Below are 21,217 nucleotides of genomic sequence, written 5' to 3'. Positions count from 1 at the left end.
TGAGAAAACATACAGTTAGCCATCAGACTCTTTATGACAATAGGCATTCCAATAATATGGCTTAACATTCAGTCCAACAGTGGCTTCATGTGTAGCTTGTCCATTCTTACCTTAGTTTTTTCTTTGTGCGCAGATACGTTTGGAAGAGAAACTGGGTTGCAAGTTGTAAACTCAACTTCGCCATTGTTGGGTAAAATGGGTGTTTAAGCTTGGTCTGCAATACATCAATTTCACTTTAATCACTTACTTACAAATCCGGTTTATCAATATGTACATTTTTCTACAGTGTATGTCATCCTTTCAAATTACATATTTATCACAATGAAACATTTTACATTTAACTATGTTCAAACCGGGACACTTTAACAGCACCTTGGTTTGCATGTCAACACTGCCAGCTTCATATGCTTGATTGAGGAAGAGCAATTAGATTATCCTCTTTATGACTGAAACCTCGCATATTGAAGACTCTTGTCCAGATTTGCAACTGGCCCTCCCCCTTGGACAGATAGGGCTGGAGAGGTGGGGAGGACTAGCCATAGCATTTAGAAATTAACTAAAGTGCACCACATTCCAGGTCGAAGAACTGATAGCGTGGAAGCCTTGGGCTTCTGCATTTCACACACATCCTTGGAGGGGGTCCTGTTGTACCGCTCCTGGGGTACACTGGAGATTTTACCAAATCCATCACCCAGGTGCTGGCACATAAAATCTTCAACTAACCAAACCTTACAACCCTGGGTAATTTTAACATTCATCTGGACAACCCCTCTGATAACTTAGCACTGAAGCGGTTGGCTGTGCTCATGGCCATTGGTCTATCAATGACCCCAAAGGGCCTGACACATGGAGCAGGTCACAGAATTGATGTAACATACTCCAATACCTTAAGCCTTGAACGGCCTAGAGAGGTTCTTTGGGCTGGTCATTTTATAATTTCCTTCTCCTGGCACTGGTCTTCTCCTAAGAATAAGAAGAGCGTGCGTGCCCCTCACTACCCAAGCTTGGAACAAGATAAATATATCCTTGCTGATGGCATCTATCAAACCTGTGCTAACTAGCGATGTTGTGTCAGATGTGTTTATAGTGAATAACTGGCTGTCTGAGACCGCCAATATGGGGGTGCAAAACCAGCTTAAAAACAACAAGATTCCGTCCCTCCGCTCGCTGGTTCACTAGTGAACTAGCAGGAGAGAGGAAGAGCTGTATGAAATGAACAAGTTACTTTCCTTTGGTAACGTCTATTCTGGCACAGACATATTCTAGCTTCAGATTCCTTATCTTTGAATTTCCCCCAGGTATCAGCCTGATCTGGAGACTTTTCGGAGCATTACCCCTGCACGCTGTTAGGTGGTGCCTATTGGCTCCACCTGTGTCATCGACCATGCAGATATGATGTTGTGGGTCCTACATAGGCGCCACCCCGGAGCACTGATGTCAGTTTCTTTTCACAACTTTTCATGCCAGAAGCGCAGAGCCATGAAGAACACAGCCTATGGGTGCATCAAACGACTGTCCCCGTGGCAGAGGGAAGAAATGCCTTCAAAGCTAGCTGGATAGCACGGAGCTCCAACAGGTTGATGTGGAGTCTGGATTCTGCCAGAGACCAGATGCCTCTGATCTCCATCCCAGGAGTTATGTATCTGTCACTATTCTCAGATCTGGCTGAGGAAGGGACGGGAATCTGCCTCTGAAACAATTGCAGTTCAACCACTGCAGATCTTTCACAGTTCCTTCTGAGATCTGGACCTTGTGGGAGAGATTCCCATGATGCTACACCGACAGGAACTTCAGGTTCCACTGCAGAGCCAGCATATGTCATCTGGCATGTGTCACCAGCAGGATGCAGGAGGCCATGAGACCCAGCAGCCTCAGAGTCATTCTCTCCGAAATCCAGGATTGAGGCTGTAACATCTTAATCATAGCCTGAATATCCTGGACTTGCCGCTCAGGAGGATAAACCCGAAACTGCACTGTGTCCAGAACAGCTCCAATGAAAGGGAGCATCTGAGGGGAAGTCAGGTGTGACTTCGGCATGTTTGTAGTGAACCCAACCAAATGCTGAAGGTCAGCCAGTCTGGAGGTGGGAGACAGCAGCTGGGAGTGAGCCTGCCTTCAACAGTCAGTTTTCAAGAGAGGAGAAAACTGAAACCCTTGATTTACAAAGATGAGCTGCGACCACCACCATCAACTTGGTGAACCCCCAAGAGGCGCTAGCTGCAAAATCCACCTCTCGGATGTAATGGATTGCCAGCGGAGCAGATAATGGCGAATCCTGCATCCAATGGGGAGTCAGACTAGGAAGCCTTGGAGGGTGACCAATGTGAGACAGCTTGTAGGCAACTCCTAGGATCTTCTGCAGCTCCTGGACACCCCAGCTGGACCTCTTTCACCAACCCACAGGAACTTTACCTCTAGGAGAGTGGGCATTAGCACCTGCACCACCTGGGTACGTCAGATGGTGCTGGACTCTGTCCCCTACCTTTTCAGGTCTTCTACATCTGGAATCCACCCTTGGGCTCCAACCTGCCTGGTCCACTGGTTGCAACATCAACTGGACAACTGAGGACTCTACTGACTTCAGTGAGGGTTTCATACGTCCTTTCACCCCTATGCATCGGGGTCCCCTGGTGTAGGTACTCCTGTCTTCTGGGTATCCCTGAGTGGGGACACTCTCCAACCTTCTTCCTGTCGCTGGGTTTCCTTGAGGTCCCCTAGGGAGGGTCCTGAAACTCACAAATTCCAACCGCGACTTTCCTGTGTTAGCCTATGGGTTGACTGAGAAGGTAACCACTCCGCACCTAGTCGCTGGTGACAATTGCTGTACTTACCTCTAGTGTTTTCGTCCTTCCCCAGGCCCTAGCTAACTACCGTACTTACCTTGGCTGGGTTCACTATTTCACATTCCACTTTCCTAGTATATGGATTGGCACCCCAGAGGACCCCATGTATTTTTATGCTTTTCATTAATATTGCTAAGTGCATTTTGTGTGTTGGTATCTCCAGGTGGGGACATACGAATGTTAGAGTAACTTTAGTGTTGTGATAAAGAAACCTTTATTTTTGCAACACCTAGTGTGGTTCTTTCTTTTGAGTGATTACGGACTAATGTGGAACTGCAAGTACTTTACACTCCTCCTAGATAGGATTTAGCTGGTCATTACTGCTATCCCTTGAGAGCTTTTGCTATCTGGACACTTGAACACAGTCACTAAAGGTTGCCGGGACTCAGTATAGGCTGCCACACCATAGGTGTACGCCATAAACTGAGCCAGCCTCCTACATTGGATCTCCTTGGGGTCCACTGGGAAGGGTCCTGAAACACATTGTGTGTAGATATCTCCAGCTATAACTTTGCTAGTCTGTAATAAAGAATCCTTTACTTTTGTAACACATGTGTGGGAGTTACATTCTGACTACTGTGGCATTGCAAGTGCTTTACATTCCTCCTGAATAAGCTTCATCTCCTCGCCTCGGCTACCCCTAGAGAACTTTTGCTATCTGGACGCCTAAACACTATCACTAAGGGTTGCATGACCCAGTATAGGATGCCACACCATAGGTGTACACCATGAACTGAGCCAGCCTCCTACATCTATCACTTTACTCCTATGGGTCTCAAAGACTGAGAAGAATGTAAATACCCGAATAATGCCACATCCGAACACCTTCAATCTCCACAATCTGGCTCCAGGGCTCTCCACAGCACAAAGACAGAGCTTATAGAAATAACCGTTCAAATTTGCTCTGGACGCAGGCCAAAATGTCACCTCTCCTGTAGGAAGCTGGCTCTCTATATGATCTACTAAACTCCGCAGTGTTCAACACAACCTCACACAGATCCTGATATGTACCCTGACCGCCATAGGAGTGGAGGGGACTGCTTTGGTCTGCTTGGGTTCGTTTTTCCTTTTAGAGCACAGAGAACAGTCCGTGTGCATGGATGCTCAAGTGTGGAGTTCCCCAGACCCGAGACCCACACTTTTTAAATAATTATATGAAGGCACTGGCATAGCTAATTAAATCATTCAGTATCCAAGTGGACTCCTATGCAGATGAAACCCAGCTTCTGCTGACCTATGACAACAACGCATCTCCAGCTGGGTCAAAATCTGCAACCTGCGTAGTAGCAGTAATGGGTTGGCTTAAGGCCAGCTTGCTCCAACGCAACCTGGAGAAAATGGAGATCTTGCTGTTTGGAGCTTACCTCATGTCTGCTTTGTCGGGGGATGGTCGACCAATTGCACTTTACCTATGCTTTAAAACCCAGATCGCAGAAGGGGTTAAAGCCTCCTTCTGGATACTGAGGATATTTAGAAAATGTCTTAACCTTTTGCCCTGGGAAGCTACAAAAAATTACCTAACCCAACAATTGCAAATTGTTCAGCATTTGGCTATTCACCTTCTGTTTAAACTTCCCAAGCATGGGTTCATCTCCTCCTACTGTCATCAACCTCATTGGCTACCGGTGAAAGGATTATGTTACTTAGCTGGTAGGAATCTGTTTGTGACAGTGCTGTAGGTTCCCATGCTCTGCATACACCTGCCATCTAGTGCTGGGTTGGGAGTGGTGCAACTTGCTTTTCTTCAAAGAAGTGTTTCTAGTCACGAGCCTCCTCCTCTCAGTGATATTGCGCATCAGCATAAGCTCCTTTGCTAGACTGTTTTTCCTCATGCAGGTGAGAAAGGTGTGAAAAGGAAAAGAGATGTTGTAGGGAGCTGGGTACTGGTTGCAATACTAGCACACGTTTTGCCTTGTTTTCAGATGCAACTTTGACTGAAGTTGTAGGAAGCTGACTCAGTATATACTATATCAAAATGAGATATAGTGTGCACAGAGTCCAAGGGGTTCCCCAGAGGCTTGACAGAGGCAATAATAGATAATACTAATGCTCTATTTGTGTTAGTGTGGTCGAGCAGTTAGGTTTATCAGAGGGTAGTGTTAAGCATTTGTTGTACACACACAAGAAATAGAAGAAACACACACTCAGTGACTTAACTCCAGACCAATGGTATTTTATATAGAAATATATTTTTTGTTACTTTATTACTAGAACCACAAGACTCAGTTCAGAAGTAAATAATGTTGCAGGTAAGTACTTAGCACAGACATCAAAGTAACTTTGTTTCACTTTAGTCAAGTAAACAGTTTTTAAGAAAACAGAGAATATCTATTTTAAAAGTGGACACTGCAATTTCAGAACAGTTCCTGGGGGAGGAAAATAAAGTACAGTTTTAAAGGTAAGTACACAACTTACAGTTCCAGTCTCTAGGTTGTAGGTAGTCCACCGTTGGGGGTCCAAGTCAACCCCAAACACCCACCACCAGCAACATGGGGCCAGCTGGGTGCAGAGGTCAAATTTGAGAAATTTTAACGTGGGCTCCTATGGAGGCAGGGGGTACTCTGAATTCGGTCTGCCAGCAGGTAAGTACCTGCGGCTCCGAGGGCAGACTAGTGGGGATTAGAAGAGCACTGGAGGAGCCCCAAGTAGGCACCAATCCCACACCCTTAGCAGCACTGGGGCAGCCAGTGCAGGGTGCAAACAGGGCATCAGATTTCCAATGAAACTCTATGAGGTGACCCCGGGGGTCATTCAGGCACTGCAGACGAGGTACAGGGGGGTGTCTCGGGCACACCACAGGTCAGACAGGGAAGAGATACACCTGCTGATCGTTGCTGCACTGGATGTCGATTTCTCTAAGGCCTGGGGGCTGCGGGTGCAGTGGTTCCTTTGGCGTCGGCTATCTTCATCCAGGGCGGTTGCGGTCAGGGAGGTGTTCGGGATTCCCTCTGCAGGCATCATCGTGGAGGGGTGGATAGGTCAACCCAGGGTGGGCACTTAGTCACTGTTGCCTGGGGGTCCTCTCTGGTTGGTTGGTCCACCTGGACTCGGGTCTTGGGCTTCTGGTGCAGTGTGCTCCTGGATAAGCTTCATCTCCTCGCCTCAGCTACCCCTAGAGAACTTTTGCTATCTGGACACCTAAACACAATCACTAAGGGTTGCCTGACCCAGTATAGGATGCCACACCATAGGTGTACACCATGAACTGAGACAGCCTCCTACATCTATCACTTTACTCCTATGGGTCTCAAAGACTGAGAAGAATGTAAATACCCGAATAATGCCACATCCGAACACCTTCAATCTCCACAATCTGGCTCCAGGGCTCTCCACAGCACAAAGACAGAGCTTATAGAAATAACCGTTCAAATTTGCTCTGGACGCAGGCCAAAATGTCACCTCTCCTGTAGGAAGCTGGCTCTCTATATGATCTACTAAACTCCGCAGTGTTCAACACAACCTCACACAGATCCTGATATGTACCCTGACCGCCATAGGAGTGGAGGGGACTGCTTTGGTCTGCTTGGGTTCGTTTTTCCTTTTAGAGCACAGAGAACAGTCAGTGTGCATGGATGCTCAAGTGTGGAGTTCCCCGGACCTGAGCCCCACACTTTTTAAATAATTATATGAAGCCACTGGCATAGCTAATTAAATCATTCAGTATCCAAGTGGACTCCTATGCAGATGAAACCCAGCTTCTGCTGACCTATGACAACAACGCATCTCCAGCTGGGTCAAAATCTGCAACCTGCGTAGTAGCAGTAATGGGTTGGCTTAAGGCCAGCTTGCTCCAACACAACCTGGAGAAAATGGAGATCTTGCTGTTTGGAGCTTACCTCATGTCTGCTTAGTCGGGGGATGGTCGACCAATTGCACTTTACCTATGCTTTAAAACCCAGATCGCAGAAGGGGTTAAAGCCTCCTTCTGGATACTGAGGATATTTAGAAAATGTCTTAACCTTTTGCCCTGGGAAGCTAAAAAAAATTACCTAACCCAACAATTGCAAATTGTTCAGCATTTGGCTATTCACCTTCTGTTTAAACTTCCCAAGCATGCGTTCATCTCCTCCTACTGTCACCAACCTCATTGGCTACCGGTGAAAGGATTATGTTACTTAGCTGGTAGGAATCTGTTTGTGACAGTGCTGTAGATTCCCATGCTCTGCATACACCTGCCATCTAGTGCTCGGTTGGGAGTGGTGCAACTTGCTTTTCTTCAAAGAAGTGTTTCCAGTCACGAGCCTCCTCCTCTCAGTGATATTGCGCATCAGCATAAGCTCCTTTGCTAGACTGTTTTTCCTCATGCAGGTGAGAAAGGTGTGAAAAGGAAAAGAGATGTTGTAGGGAGCTGGGTACTGGTTGCAATACTAGCACACGTTTTGCCTTGTTTTCAGATGCAACTTTGACTGAAGTTGTAGGAAGCTGACTCAGTATATACTATATCAAAATGAGATATAGTGTGCACAGAGTCCAAGGGGTTCCCCAGAGGCTTGACAGAGGCAATAATAGATAATACTAATGCTCTATTTGTGTTAGTGTGGTCGAGCAGTTAGGTTTATCAGAGGGTAGTGTTAAGCATTTGTTGTACACACACAAGAAATAGAAGAAACACACACTCAGTGACTTAACTCAAGACCAATGGTATTTTATATAGAAATATATTTTTTGTTACTTTATTACTAGAACCACAAGACTCAGTTCAGAAGTAAATAATGTTGCAGGTAAGTACTTAGCACAGACATCAAAGTAACTTTGTTTCACTTTAGTCAAGTAAACAGTTTTTAAGAAAACAGAGAATATCTATTTTAAAAGTGGACACTGCATTTTCAGAACAGTTCCTGGGGGAGGAAAATAAAGTACAGTTTTAAAGGTAAGTACACAACTTACAGTTCCAGTCTCTAGGTTGTAGGTAGTCCACCGCTGGGGGTCCAAGTCAACCCCAAACACCCACCACCAGCAACATGAGGCCAGCTGGGTGCAGAGGTCAAATTTGAGAAATTTTAACGTGGGCTCCTATGGAGGCAGGGGGTACTCTGAATTCGGTCTGCCAGCAGGTAAGTACCTGCGGCTCCGAGGGCAGACTAGTGGGGATTAGAGGAGCACTGGAGGGGCCCCAAGTAGGCACCAATCCCACACCCTTAGCAGCACTGGGGCAGCCAGTGCAGGGTGCAAACAGGGCATCAGATTTCCAATGAAACTCTATGAGGTGACCCCGGGGGTCATACAGGCACTGCAGACGAGGTACAGGGGGGTGTCTCGGGCACACCACAGGTCAGACAGGGAAGAGATACACCTGCTGATCGTTGCTGCACTGGATGTCGATTTCTCTAAGGCCTGGAGGCTGCGGGTGCAGTGGTTCCTTTGGCGTTGGTTATCTTCATCCAGGGCGGTTGCGGTCAGGGAGTTGTTCGGGATTGCCTCTGCAGGCATCATCGTGGAGGGGTGGATAGGTCAACCCAGGGTGGGCACTTAGTCACTGTTGCCTGGGGGTCCTCTCTGGTTGGTTGGTCCACCTGGACTCAGGTCTTGGGCTTCTGGTGCAGTGTGCTCCTGGATAAGCTTCATCTCCTCGCCTCAGCTACCCCTAGAGAACTTTTGCTATCTGGACACCTAAACACAATCACTAAGGGTTGCCTGACCCAGTATAGGATGCCACACCATAGGTGTACACCATGAGCTGAGACAGCCTCCTACATCTATCACTTCACTCCTAAGGGTCTCAAAGACTGAGAAGAATGTAAATACCTGAATAATGACACAACTGAACACCTTCAATCTCCACAATCTGGCTTCAGGGTTTCTGGTGCAGTGAGGTTAGGACTCACGCTTCTGGAGTGAGGTGGGAGTCCTTCAGAAGAGTTTTCTTCTTCTGTTCTTCTTTGGACAGGGCCGCTGTCCACGGGTGTTCTTGATCTTCTGTGATGCAGGCAGTCCTCTGGAGGTTTTTCCAGAGGTCGTTGGACTTGCAGGATGTGTCACTTTTCTTCTGCAGATTCTTTGAAGCAGGAGACAGGCCAGTAGGGCCCGGGGCCAAGTCAGTTGTTGTCTCCTTTACTTCTCTGCTGGAGCTTCTGCTAAGCAGTCCTCCTTCTTCTTGTGAGGTCGTCAGGAATCTCACTAGCTTGGCTCAGGGAACCCTTAAATACAAAATTTAGGGGTGTTTTTAGGATTAGAGGGCAGTAGCCAATGGCTAATGTCCCTGAGGGTGGCACATTCCTATCCCTATTAGTCTTCATCCTTAGAACCAAGATGGAGGATTCAGCAAGGAGGGGGACACTTCAGCTCTGGACACCTTAGGGATGGTCCTGGCTGAGATTGTGACTCTGCCTTGTTTTTCCTAATTATCCCTCTGGACTTATCTGTATGCCAGAAGTGTGCCAATTCTGGAAACAATGGTGCATTTTTAGGGTAAGAACACTGGTGCTTCGGCCTGGTTAGCAGGATCCCAGCACACTCTCATTCAAGTCAGCATCAATAGCAGCAAAAAGGTGTGTTTGTGTGTGGGGTTAACTGTAACAAAGGCCACTTTCCTACAGAAGTGCAAAGTACACTGGGTTCCTGCTAACCAGGTCCCCAGTGCCAGTGTTCATTCCCCAAAAATGTATTCCCAAGTGATCAGGCCCTTTAGCACCTCTGTAAGTCCCTAGTAAATGGTACCACTGGTACCTAGGGCATGGGTACTGAAGATGGCCCCTTAGAGCTGCAGTACAACTTGTGTCACTCTGAGGGACCGAGCACCAAACTGATGCAGACTGCCAATGCAGTATGCCTGACAAGGTGTTCCCGGAAATGGAAACACGACATGGCACACACTTGGGAGCTATGTCCCCTAAAACACTGCTTGTAATATCAGTAAGTCACCCCTACAGGATGGCCTTCCAGCCCTAATGCAGGGTGCATAATATTACAAGTGAGGGCTTATATGCATGAGCAAATAAGCCCATACTATGTCTTTGTCGATTCTTTAACACAGTAAGTGTGCAGGGAAGCAATTCTAAATACATGGGGTGGACATTAGTCAACATGAGTATCCCAGCTACATGATGGCTTCAATGACCACATGGATGTTTGGTATAAAACATCTCATATTAATAAACCCTCACTGATTCAAGTGATGGATTTAATAATACATGTACAAACCTACCGACTGCTAGAGTGTTGACTGACTGGTCTCAACCAGTACAGTCACTATATACACGTTTCTGAACTCCTGGAGTGAGAAGCCTATGATCTCAGAGGCCAGGACCAAAGCCTGTTCTGGGCACAGGTTGTGCACAGGTCATGCAGGATGTGTATTCCAGGGCAGGGGGCTTGAATGCCCCAGCCACCTTTGCTATGTAACCCAGGTCTCTCCAAATTACGGAGAATACCTCCTCCCTGTCCTGACCCCCATTCTTGGGGGCAAGACAGGCAGGAAAATTTGTTACATTGGGAGGTGTCCCCAAATCATAAAAGTCCTACCCCCTAAGGTGGATGAGCTGAAGTGGACAACACTTTTTAAATTCCTCCATCTTGAATTGGATGGTCAGGGTTATGCCCACTTCCCAACAGAAGTGGTCATAGAAAGGGTGTGGTCACCCTAAAGGTGGGCAACCCATTGGCTGTCACCTGGCACTCCCTGTAATGCCCCTAAATTGAATATTTAGGTGGCACCACTGAACCCAAGAACTCAGATTCTGACAACATATGAAGCCCAAGGACATTGTAGAGTCACACCAGCTGAAAAGGAGAAAAAAAGCAGCTGACCTGGTACCAACCCCTTCGGCCAATCTGCAACCCTTGATGGAGTCTGCACCAAAAGACGGCTCGCCCTGCAGCTAGGCCTCCAGAAACCCAGGAGGACTGCCTGCCTTTGAAAAAGACTTAATACTCCTGTAAGCAGGAGACCTGCTCCCCAACAAACTTTAAAGAAAGGACTCAGCAGCCTCCGGAAGAGCAAAGGCCCGACACCAGAAGTCACCTCTACACCCCCAGTCAATGATCTGAGTTGGAGTGGAGCTCCGGTGCCAACTAGGTTTCACAGCTCCCCAGAGTCCGAGTCCATCGTGGTTTCACCCCTCCTGGATTCCCTGAAGTCGTCCGACTCCCCTGCAGGCAGGGGACCCTCTCCAGCAGCTTCAGTGGTGAGACAAACGAAACACCTTAAGCAATCACTGCACCCGTAGCCTAAGGCCCGAGCTGAAGTAGGCCCCTGGTGTCCATGACGTCCCACAGCATTCCTGGGCTTGAGTCCACTGTGGTTTCACTACTCCTGGACCGCTGGATTCCACGACAACACCTGCAGCCTCAGACCGCAGGAACCCTCAACCACGAGTGCTCTAGGACTCAGAAACCCGACACCAAAGGACACCCCTGCATCCATCGCCCGTGGGCCTTGGTGAAAAGGACCAAAGGTGCACCTATGTTCCAGAGCACCTTACGTTTGTTACCTATATGTTGGTTTTCCCCGACTGGCTTCCTAGCCAGAGCCTGAAGTCTATTTCCACAGACACCAATACCAATTGAAATACACTGGGCACCCAATGATGTGCCCGGCTGGCCCAGTGCTGCCCGGAGTGACCTGTTGGTGTGGTCCTGACCCTTGGCCAATACTCACCTTAAGTCCCAGAGATTGGTCTAGTAAGTGGTCATACAGAACCTGTTTGCTGAACTTGTTTTGCCTCCCATAGGAAAACATTGAAACCATTACCAGGTTGAGCTCTTGGGCCCAGGGGAACCCTCCAGAGTACAGCTCTGTCTAGGACAGAGGACCTGTCTTGCTCTTGAAAGCATCCTGCACAGCAGAAGGGAGATGTCAGTAGCTTCCACACATACTTTTGATTTAATTGCAGTGTACTGGCAAAATCATACGGCACCAGAAGCAAAAGAAAAGAGCATTCGCCACACCTGTTGGGCATTATCAGTTCACGGTTAAGCCCTTTGGTTTAAAGAATGCCCCTGCCACCTTCCAAAGGTTAATGAATCAAGTCCTTGCTGGGTTGGAGACCTTTAGTGCAGCATACCTAGACGCTATTGCTGTCTTTAGCTGCACCTGGCAGGATCACCTGGTCCACCTGAAGAGGGTTTTGCAGGCCTTGCAATCTGCAGGCCTCACTATCAAGGCATCTAAATGCTAGATAGGGCAGGGTACACTTTTATAGCTGGGGCACCTTGTAGGTGGAGGCCAAGTGCAAACCGTACAGCCCAAGATCCAGACAATTATGGACTGGGAAGCTCCAACAACCCAGACTCAATTTAGGGCATTCCTTGGCTTGACTGGGTACTACAGGAGGTTTGTGAAGGGGTATGGATCCATTGTGAGCCCCCTCACAGAACTCACCTCTAAAAAGATGCCCAAGAAAGTAAACTGGATGGTTAGTTGCCAAAAGGCCTTTGACACCCTGAAATAGGCAATGTGCTCAGCACCGGTTCTCAAATTTCCAGACTACTCTAAGCAGTTCACTGTGCAGACAGAAGCCTGTGAACATGGGATAGGAGCAGTCCTGTCCCAGACCAACAATTATGGCCATGACCAGCCTGTTGCTTTTATCAGCAGGAGGTAACTCCCCAGGCAACAGTACTGGAGTGCCATTGAGAGGGAGGCCTTTGCTGTGGTTTGGACCCTGAAGACGTTGAGACCATATCTGTTTGGTACTCACTTCATTGTTCAAACTGACTGATGGCTTAAGCAGATGAAAAGGTCAGATCCCTAAACCTTTGAAGTGGTCCATCTCCCTACAGGGAATTAACTTCACAATGGAACACAGACCTGGGACTGCCAATGCAGAAAGGACGTTCCAGGTTCTTCCACTTAGACAATGAAAACTCTCTTGAGAAAGGTTAATCCCATCCTCTTTCATTTCAAAGGGCCCCTTTTTGGCATGGTCACTCCCCACATTTTGGTTGATATCTGATGATAACTTTACTGAGAGTGTCCTGGATCCCTGCTAAGCAGTCCCCTGCACCTGTGTTCTTTCCCTAAACTGCACCACTGCTCCCACAATTGGCACAACTCTGGCCAACAGCTAAGTCCCCTGTAAAATTTACCAGAGGTACCAAGGGCCTTGTGACCTGAGAGTGCCTTTAAGGGCTACAGCATGTATTATGCCGCTCTAAGAGGCTCCTCACCAAACACATGCACACTGCCATTGCATTCTGTCTGTTTTGGTCCAGCGAAAAAGGTAAAGTGGACATGGGACCCATCCCTGAGTGCCATGCCTTCAAAACATCACCAGTGGCATAGGTAAGTCACCTCTCTTGCAGACATTACAGCCCTAGGACAGGGCGCACTACACCACAGGGGAGGGCATAGCTGCATGAGCATTATGTACTTACAGTGTGGCCATATTAAGTACATGGACTGGGAGTCTGTCATTAAGAACTCCACAGCACCATGATGGCTTCACTGAAGACTGGGAAGTTTGGTATCAAATCTCTCGGCTTAATAAACCCACACTGATGCCAGTGTTGAATTTAAGCAATACACACTTGGGGCATCTTAGAGATGCCCCCTGAAATCCGACTAACTCTCTAGTGTGTGGCAGACCAGCCTCTGCTACCACCAAACAGGTTTCTGACCACATGTGGTGAGAGTCTTTGTGCTCTCAAAGGTCAGAAACAAAGCCTGCTCCGGGTGGAGGTGCTTCACACCTCCCCCTCATAGGAACAGCAACACTTGGCGGTGAGCCTCAAACTCTTGCCCTTTGTTATGCTGACCCCGGGCACTCCAGCCAGTGGAGATGCCACTCCTGGACGAAGCACCTTTTTGACAGCAGGTCCGGTGGGAAAATTAGTAGACAAGAGAAGGAGTGTCCTTCTCAGCTGGGACCACCCCTAGGTTGCCCAGAGCAGAGGTGAAACCCCCCCCCCAACACCTTCCACCTCCAGTCAATGGCTGCAGCCTCAACGCAGAGGACACCCTTGATCGCGACCGGCTCCGGTGAAGATTTCCTGATGTCCAAAGGCAGCCCTGTATCCACAGCCCCCTGGCCTTGAGGAACCCAGCCGATGTCCTCTGACGTCCAGTGGCATCTGAATTTACCAGCCCTCCTCTTTCAGCTCCCTGGGGCAAACCTACATCCTCTTTATGAAGCCAAAGATCTCTATTGCCTTGCATTGAGCGACCGACCCGACACTGTGTTTGCACCCTGAACTCGGCCACCCTTGAACCTCTGACGGTGTATATTTGGTGCTGCCTTGTGGCCCTCCGGTGTGCTGATATGAACCCGTGCCCTGAGACCATGGGTACTTACCTGCAAACTGTTCTTTTCCGAGTGTCCCCAGTCTTCATTGGTAATCCCAGATCACATTTGACCTCTACACCCGGCTGCCCCCATGCTTCTGGTAGTGTACCCTTGGTGTTTCCTTGAACGTTGCCCTGTGGACTTCGATAGTAAGTCAAGTACTAACCGCTAAACTAACTCTCCTGTTCTTCCCACAGGATTGCACTGCAGTCTATGATTTTTGCACTAAATGTCCACTTTTGCTATTGAAAAGTATTGCTTGAATAAACATTTATTCATTGTTGATTTATAAGCAAAGTACATTTGATATCTGAACCTGATACAGATACATTCTTGAAAACTGTACTTTTCTGCAACAATGATACTTTTGGTTCTAGATTAAAAGTAACGAAGTATAATTTTTATACACTGGACTGGAGTTGGTCATTGAGTGTGTGCCTCATTTCTTGACTTTGCATGTACAACAAATGCTTAGCACTACACTCTGATAAGCCTAACTGCTCGCCCACACTACCACAAAAGGACGAATATGTATTATCTACCTTGGCCTCAGTAAAGACTCTGGGGATCCACTGGACTATGTGCACACCATACCTCACTTTGGAATAGCATATACAGAGCCAGCTTCCTAGAGACCCCCTGTAGGAGCCTTCGTAGAATTAGTGTAGGAGGACTGAGGTTGTCTGGTGTGTAATGTAGAAGCCTATGGAGGATTTGTATGTCCCTTTGTCCCCAGGGTGACAAAAGGAGCCGCTCTGTGTGGTAGTTTGGAGGGCATCCAAGGACTTTGCACTGTTATTGTCCTTTTTTTTTTTTTTAGTTTTTCTAGAGTGGTATCCACCTGTGGCCGAAACAGGTGCTCTTCAGTGAAAGGCCTGTTGGACCTCAGGTTTAAAGTCAGAACCCCAAACCGAAGCATGCCTTCCTAAAAGGAATTAATTCTGCGAGCTGCGGTGGCTGCTGCATTGAGGGTGCACCAGGTGGAATTACTGGTGATGGTGTGACTCTCCAAGACAATCTGTTGTCCCCGTTAAACGGTGCTCCTCGGGTGGTACTCCAGTAACCCCTCCATCTCATCCCAATGGGCCAGATCATACCGGGCCAAAAGGGCTTGAGAATTGGGTTTGGATGAACTGTTTGCTGCCTGTGCTGCCACCATCTTCCCCGTGGCCTCAATCCTCTTGCTCTTCTTTTCTGGACGAGAGGTCTCCGTTGGCCTGGCTGTTAGCCCGCTTATGGGCAGTTGTTGCCACCTTGTATTTCTTGTCCACCTCTGGAATGATAACCGTGGAACATACAGGTTTTTTGAAGATAGCCTCTGAATGCCTAAGCATCCCAATGAGCATGGGGAGGTATTGCATATCCATATGCAAGGTGAAAAGAGTGTTGAACAAGTAATCTTGCTCAATGGGGTCTTTCTGGAGCTCTACATGGTGAAAAGCAGCTGCTCTAGCGATAATCTGCTCATAAGAGTTAGTGTCTTCCGCTGGTGAGGGCCGTGCAGGGTAAAGGTCAGGGTAATTTGAAGGGGTGGGATCAGGGTCACAGGCATGCCATGGGTCACTGTCAACAGAAGGAGCCCCTAAACACCCATGTAGGGCTGTGGCAACCCCGGAAGAGTGCCATCCCCTTGAATGGGTGATTGTGGAGATTGAGGAGGTGGATAAAGCAGTGGAGGAAGAGGAGGAGGCCTTCGGGGGGCTAGTAGGGACAGGAATGCTGAGGGTCTCTTGAAAGGAATGCTTCCTTTTGGGGAGCTCAAGAAAGGAAAGTGTTGCAATGATCCGACCTGTGCTTTCTTGAACCTGGAGATTGCGCTGTCTAGCATCCATTTTCTCCAGGATTGGCACAACCGGAGAGAGGCTGGTGGTGTACTGGCCTGAGTCTCTGGTTTAAGAGATTTATGGCTCTGAGGGTTTCGGTGCCGAAGGCTTGTGCTTTGAGAACTTGGTTGGCGCTGATGTTGAGGCTGGGGGGTGTCGGCTCGGTGTCGAGGTTTGGATCAACACCAAAACAATCTCTCAGTCAGTGGCTGTTGAGGTCAAAGCCAATGGCGTGGCTTTGGCCTTTGCGACCATTTTTATTGCCACACTGGAAGGTGGACAGGCAAAACAGTCTTTTGGTACCGACAATGGCCAGATGGTAGTGGTGGATTGGAAATCTCTATAACGGGCTGTAAGGCATTTTTGGTGAATTTGTGCAGGAATGCAGGGTCCACAGTACATACACGCTGGGTAGAGGAAAGTTCTTGGCTTTTGATTTCGAACTTGACCTCTGGCTCTGAGCTGTCCTGGATAGAAAGGGCTTCATTCTCCTGCTGTGGTTCCTGCTGAGCAAGTTCCTCTCCAAAGAGGTTCTCAGTGTCATCCGGCATCTTTGGAGTCATTTCCAGCTGACAAGCTCGAAAATCCAGAAGGGTCTTTTTCGACCGGAAGACTTGCAGGCGTCACAGTCGGCCTTGCAGAGGTCTGGAGAGAGACAGAGGTTGCACATAGGGTAGTAGTCAGTGTGTGGGAACTTGGCGTAGCACCGAGAACAGAAGCGGAATGGAGCCTGTTCCATCCGGGAACTATTAATGTTGGTGCCAGAGCCATGTGGAAGGTAGGGCCAAGGCAGCCCACTGGTGCCCTGAAGGGTGGTCAGCCGGAGCTTGAACCGATTCAAGCAGCGAGAGGGCTAAGACAGAAGAAGCGCAAATGACAATAATACTGTCTGAAATACAGAAAGGATAGATTGAGGGAACCGAACGGAGTTGCAAGACGAAGCGGAGGCACACACGTCCGAACCAGATGACAGACAGAAAATAATCTAACAAAGGAGTAATATCATTGAGAGGAGGAATCACTGGGTCTCGTGACTCGAAACAACTTCTTCGAAGAAAAACAAGTTTTACAACTCTGGTCCCAAGACTAGATGGCAGGAGTATCTACAGCCACAAATTCCATCGAACAATAGGGTTATGTTCAAATCACTGATGGTGGCACGTGCCGCTTTCGATAAGACAGGGTCCAAAAAACTGTTGGAAAGGGGATTGGTGAATAACGTCCAAAAATAACTTTGTGATCACAGCCAGCCCGGCAAATGTACTCTCTTTCCCAAATCATGTTTTATGCATTACATCATGACAAAAAGAAAATTCCGCTACACATGATGACTGCCCACACAATGTATGACAATTGCAAAAGTAGAGAGCTAATCACTTCAATGAACAGGATTGGTGTATCATCAAGTTATAATGACATAGTATGGAGCAAGAACTTGTTAGCAGCTCATGCTGTAAATTCTTGCGAATCTGACAGCACACCACTTACAAGTCACTTTACCAGGAAAGGATTTACAATTGCTGCTCTTGATCATTTTGATTTTGAAGACAGCTCTTCTTTGTCTGGAACATCCAGCACACATGACACTGCCATGGTGCTTTTGCAAGACTGTACCAATGAAGTAGCTGCTGGAAAACCAGCTGTGTCAGCTGTAGGAATAAACAAAGCTGCAAACTTATAACCCAACTCCCTTGCCAAGGTGTGCAAATTCACTACAAACCATCAACATGTCCCAGTCTACCAGAAGGTTTAAAAGTGGCTAAGGACATATATCTTCTACTTGGCGGCATGCAAAGCTGATTCAACTGAATTTATCACATCGCTTATTCGGTGCGGACTGAAGGATGAAGAAAAGCCAGTTCCTCCGTGGGCTGGAATTCATGCTCTGTTCTACCATAATACCATACCACTGAAGAAGGTTGGGTTTTTACCATTAATAGCATCTCCAATCACAAACTACGCAACAGTATACACAGCTCTAAAAACACATTTCCAAAATGTGCATGCTCAGTGTGAAGATGTTTTCTGTATTGTAGCGGGCATCCAGTAGTAATCCAGTAAAATTTTATGGTCTTTATCCAAAGATGGTGGTGTTCCACATGACAAATGTTGTGCTGTTATGTGCAAGAAGTTATCTCAGTGGATGTGGCGTAGAGGATGCATTTATTGAGGCTGAAAACCTTGGAAGCAAAACTGCCCAGTCAGTATTAAGCAGAACTCATCATTATGCCCATTCATTACAAGGCTATGGAAACATTGCATTCAAATGCTTTCTGGAACAAGAATGACAAATTCGTTTTTTCAAATCTTATCTAAGAAGTGAACAAGGCACAGGGGGCACTTCGTTCAAAAGACATAAAGCAAAGCCAGGCAATGTCCAATACACAGTTTAAAATAAGAAAATCTGAAAACCAAATTCGTAGAGTTTGTCAAAGAATGTGAAGAAAATCAGAACTTTGCAAGTACTGGGGAAATGTTTTACACATGATAGCTCTAGTGAAAAACTTGGCACATGCTGATTGGTAATGTGATTGGGAGCTGCACGTGAAGACTGTGGAGCCACTGATTACTGTGTTTCATGAATTCAACTGCATAAATTACCTAAGATATGGGTCCTGGTATTTGAAAAGAGTGAAGGAGCTAGAGGTGGAAAAATCATACCTCTAAAGAAAATTCTTCCAAAAACATTTTGTGGTGAAAGACAGAGGGAAGGTTCAATCCTGTGGCTCCAGATATGAAACTGGAACAGACAATCGAGAGATCACAGAAAAGCTTCAAGGAAATTGTGGGTCAGACATGTAAACCAAACAAAGTTTACCACGAAGTCCTTTCTATTTACAATGTTTTCAAAGAGATAACAAATTCAATATTAATTGACCATTGTGAAACTGTTCCTCACCACAAACTTAAGAGGAACGCTTTAATAAACATGGTGACAGCTTTCTTCCTTTCGTGCAGCAGCAAGGAAACCCCTTTAAAATGAATGAGCCTATGCAACTACAGAACATTGTGACCAAACAATATGTGGATAAAGATATAAAGACATTTCTACTAGATGCCCTGGAACATGGATCAAAACTATATGCAGAATTGAAGCAGAAGAGATTTTTCTTGAAAAAGAAACAGCTGTTTGAGATAATAACTAAAGCTAAACTTCCAAGCTTTAATTACCATAGTAAGAATTTCATCCAACCAGTCATTACAAAACAGGTTACAAAAAAACAACTTTCGAAAGCACACAGAGGGATGGATGTAGCAAAAGAAAGGGGTGAATTTAACAAGGACATTCTGTTGCATGACCTTCTTCCAACAAATGCATTATTTGATGGAAATGCTGCAACCAAACCAGTGAAACACAAACACGTACAAGTGCTCTCACCTAAAGAATTTCAGTTCAAACAAGTGTCCTCATTGAAAACTGCTGCTGGTGTGGACTATATGTCACAATTGGGAATGGTCAAGATTACATCCATTCAAATGTTCGGAGAGGTCATTCAAAGTCAGTGTGCATCTTGCAAGAACTGCACTTTGTCTTTGACAGTTATCATGAACTATCTGTCAAAGAATGTGAGAGAAGCAGACAAATGTCTAAGTGGAACAATCGACCTTGCCTGCATCAAATATTCTACACCTCTACCCTGTGCAACTTGATGAATTCTGGTCATCAACATCGAACAAGATGAACTTGAAGATGTTAACTCTCCAAGATATTGCTGATGCTTCAGTGAACACAATTTCCAATTATTGCAAATGGAATGACTGTCAATGAGGAGTTGGTGCCTGCAGGAATATAGTCGAAAGGTATGGGAAATACTGTTCAAGAACTTAACGAATTGGAGGAAGCTGACCTTCATGTTGGGCCACATGTTGAGTGAACTGTTCGAAATAGTTTCAACCGTGTCACTGTACTGTCAAATGACACGTGTCACTATTGTGCTACATAGATTTATTGCAATGTTCATAAGTCAATGATTGTCAGAGTTATGGATACGTTATGGAACAGGCAAGAAAAGCCATTTAATTCCGCTTCATATTTTGTACAAGAATCTTGAACCAGAGATGCCCAGTGTTGTTATCAAGACACATATTCTAATGGTGATGACATTATGAGCAAAATTGGAACAAAGCTTGGAGCTTTAACTGCTGAAACTGTGAAGCTTCTAAAAGGATTTGCTGAGACAGAAGAAGAATGTGACTTTAAAGATGCAGAAAAATACTTTGTGCAAGTGTGGAAAACAAGTTCTGACCATCATACATTTGGCTATCTTTGGTACAGTGAGTTCAAGGGATCAGTCCCGCTAAGCGACCTTCCACTGATCTCATGCGTGGACACATTACAAGACCAATCTAATTGATCAGAGGATGTGTAAATGTTTTGGATCTTGCATATGTAGAGAAAGATCTGTGTGAATTAAGTTGGAAAGATAGTGACGGGTGCTAAAACCGTTACCTACAGCACTTACATGTACTTGCAAAACCTATACTACAAAAAGATGACCCTGTCAATGTGCTCTTCTCAAATGTTCAACATTCTGCAAATGTACCACGAGCGCTGCAGAAACAAATAAATAAATTGAACTATGAAAATGTATATAAAACAGGAGCGATAAACATTATTTCTTTCATATTCAGATCAAAAACATTGTTTGGTGTATAAAAAAAGGATTAAAAAACATTAATATTTGTTTCATTTCCATATATGTCTCTTCTATCTCTACTGTAACCGCCGTTTTGGAAAATGGTGAAAGGGTTGCTGTGAGGAGTTATTTTCTGTCTCTATAAGACTACTAAAAACCCAAAACCTATTTTTTGACACCAAAATGAAGTATATAGGTCTCATGGTTCCTAAAATATTACATCAACACTTCAACACATACGCCATTTTTAAAATGTTGTCCAGAAAAATTCAGCCCAGATCAGCAATGTCTACCCAAGCTAAATTATTTCTGTAATGATCCAAATACCCAAATCAAAAATGAAAATCTCTGGGCAACAATATTTTTTTTACGGAGGTATACCAGGGGGGCGGGATTATACACTGCTTCAGTCGTGCAGAGATCAGCCTCTTAGACTCTTGGTCTGGTAGGGTTGTAAGAAAAACAGTTACATTCAGATTTCTGGACTAGACTCTCTGGTGAGCTGTATGACAACAAGAATGTTGATTTATGTGGGGCAGGTCTGTCTCGTATAGCAATCTGTCTGTGGACTGCCAATCCCAAAAAGGGTTTCTCAGTCAACCATTGTAGGCTCTAAGAGTGCCCTGTTAAAGGGCAGGAAAGGTTCTGAAATTGCACAGGAAGGCTGCAAGATTACAGTTAAAATATTTGAT

General features: G+C 46.3%; 1 protein-coding gene across 2 annotated transcripts in view; it reads right to left on the bottom strand.

Moving 5' to 3' along the window:
- The window catches only part of USP24 (ubiquitin specific peptidase 24), a 1,409,949-nt gene that overhangs the window by 365,564 nt on the left and 1,023,168 nt on the right, over positions 1-21,217 (bottom strand). For both annotated transcript variants that reach the window (XM_069232604.1, XM_069232603.1), the window contains exon 53: positions 111-214. In XM_069232604.1, coding sequence (XP_069088705.1) covers positions 111-214 — 104 coding nt within the window. The remainder of the gene's footprint in view (positions 1-110; positions 215-21,217) is intronic.

This window comes from Pleurodeles waltl, chromosome 4_2 (assembly GCF_031143425.1).
Source record: "Pleurodeles waltl isolate 20211129_DDA chromosome 4_2, aPleWal1.hap1.20221129, whole genome shotgun sequence".
In the NCBI taxonomy this organism is placed as follows: Eukaryota; Metazoa; Chordata; class Amphibia; order Caudata; family Salamandridae; genus Pleurodeles; species Pleurodeles waltl.
This window is presented reverse-complemented; position numbering and strand designations above follow the sequence as displayed.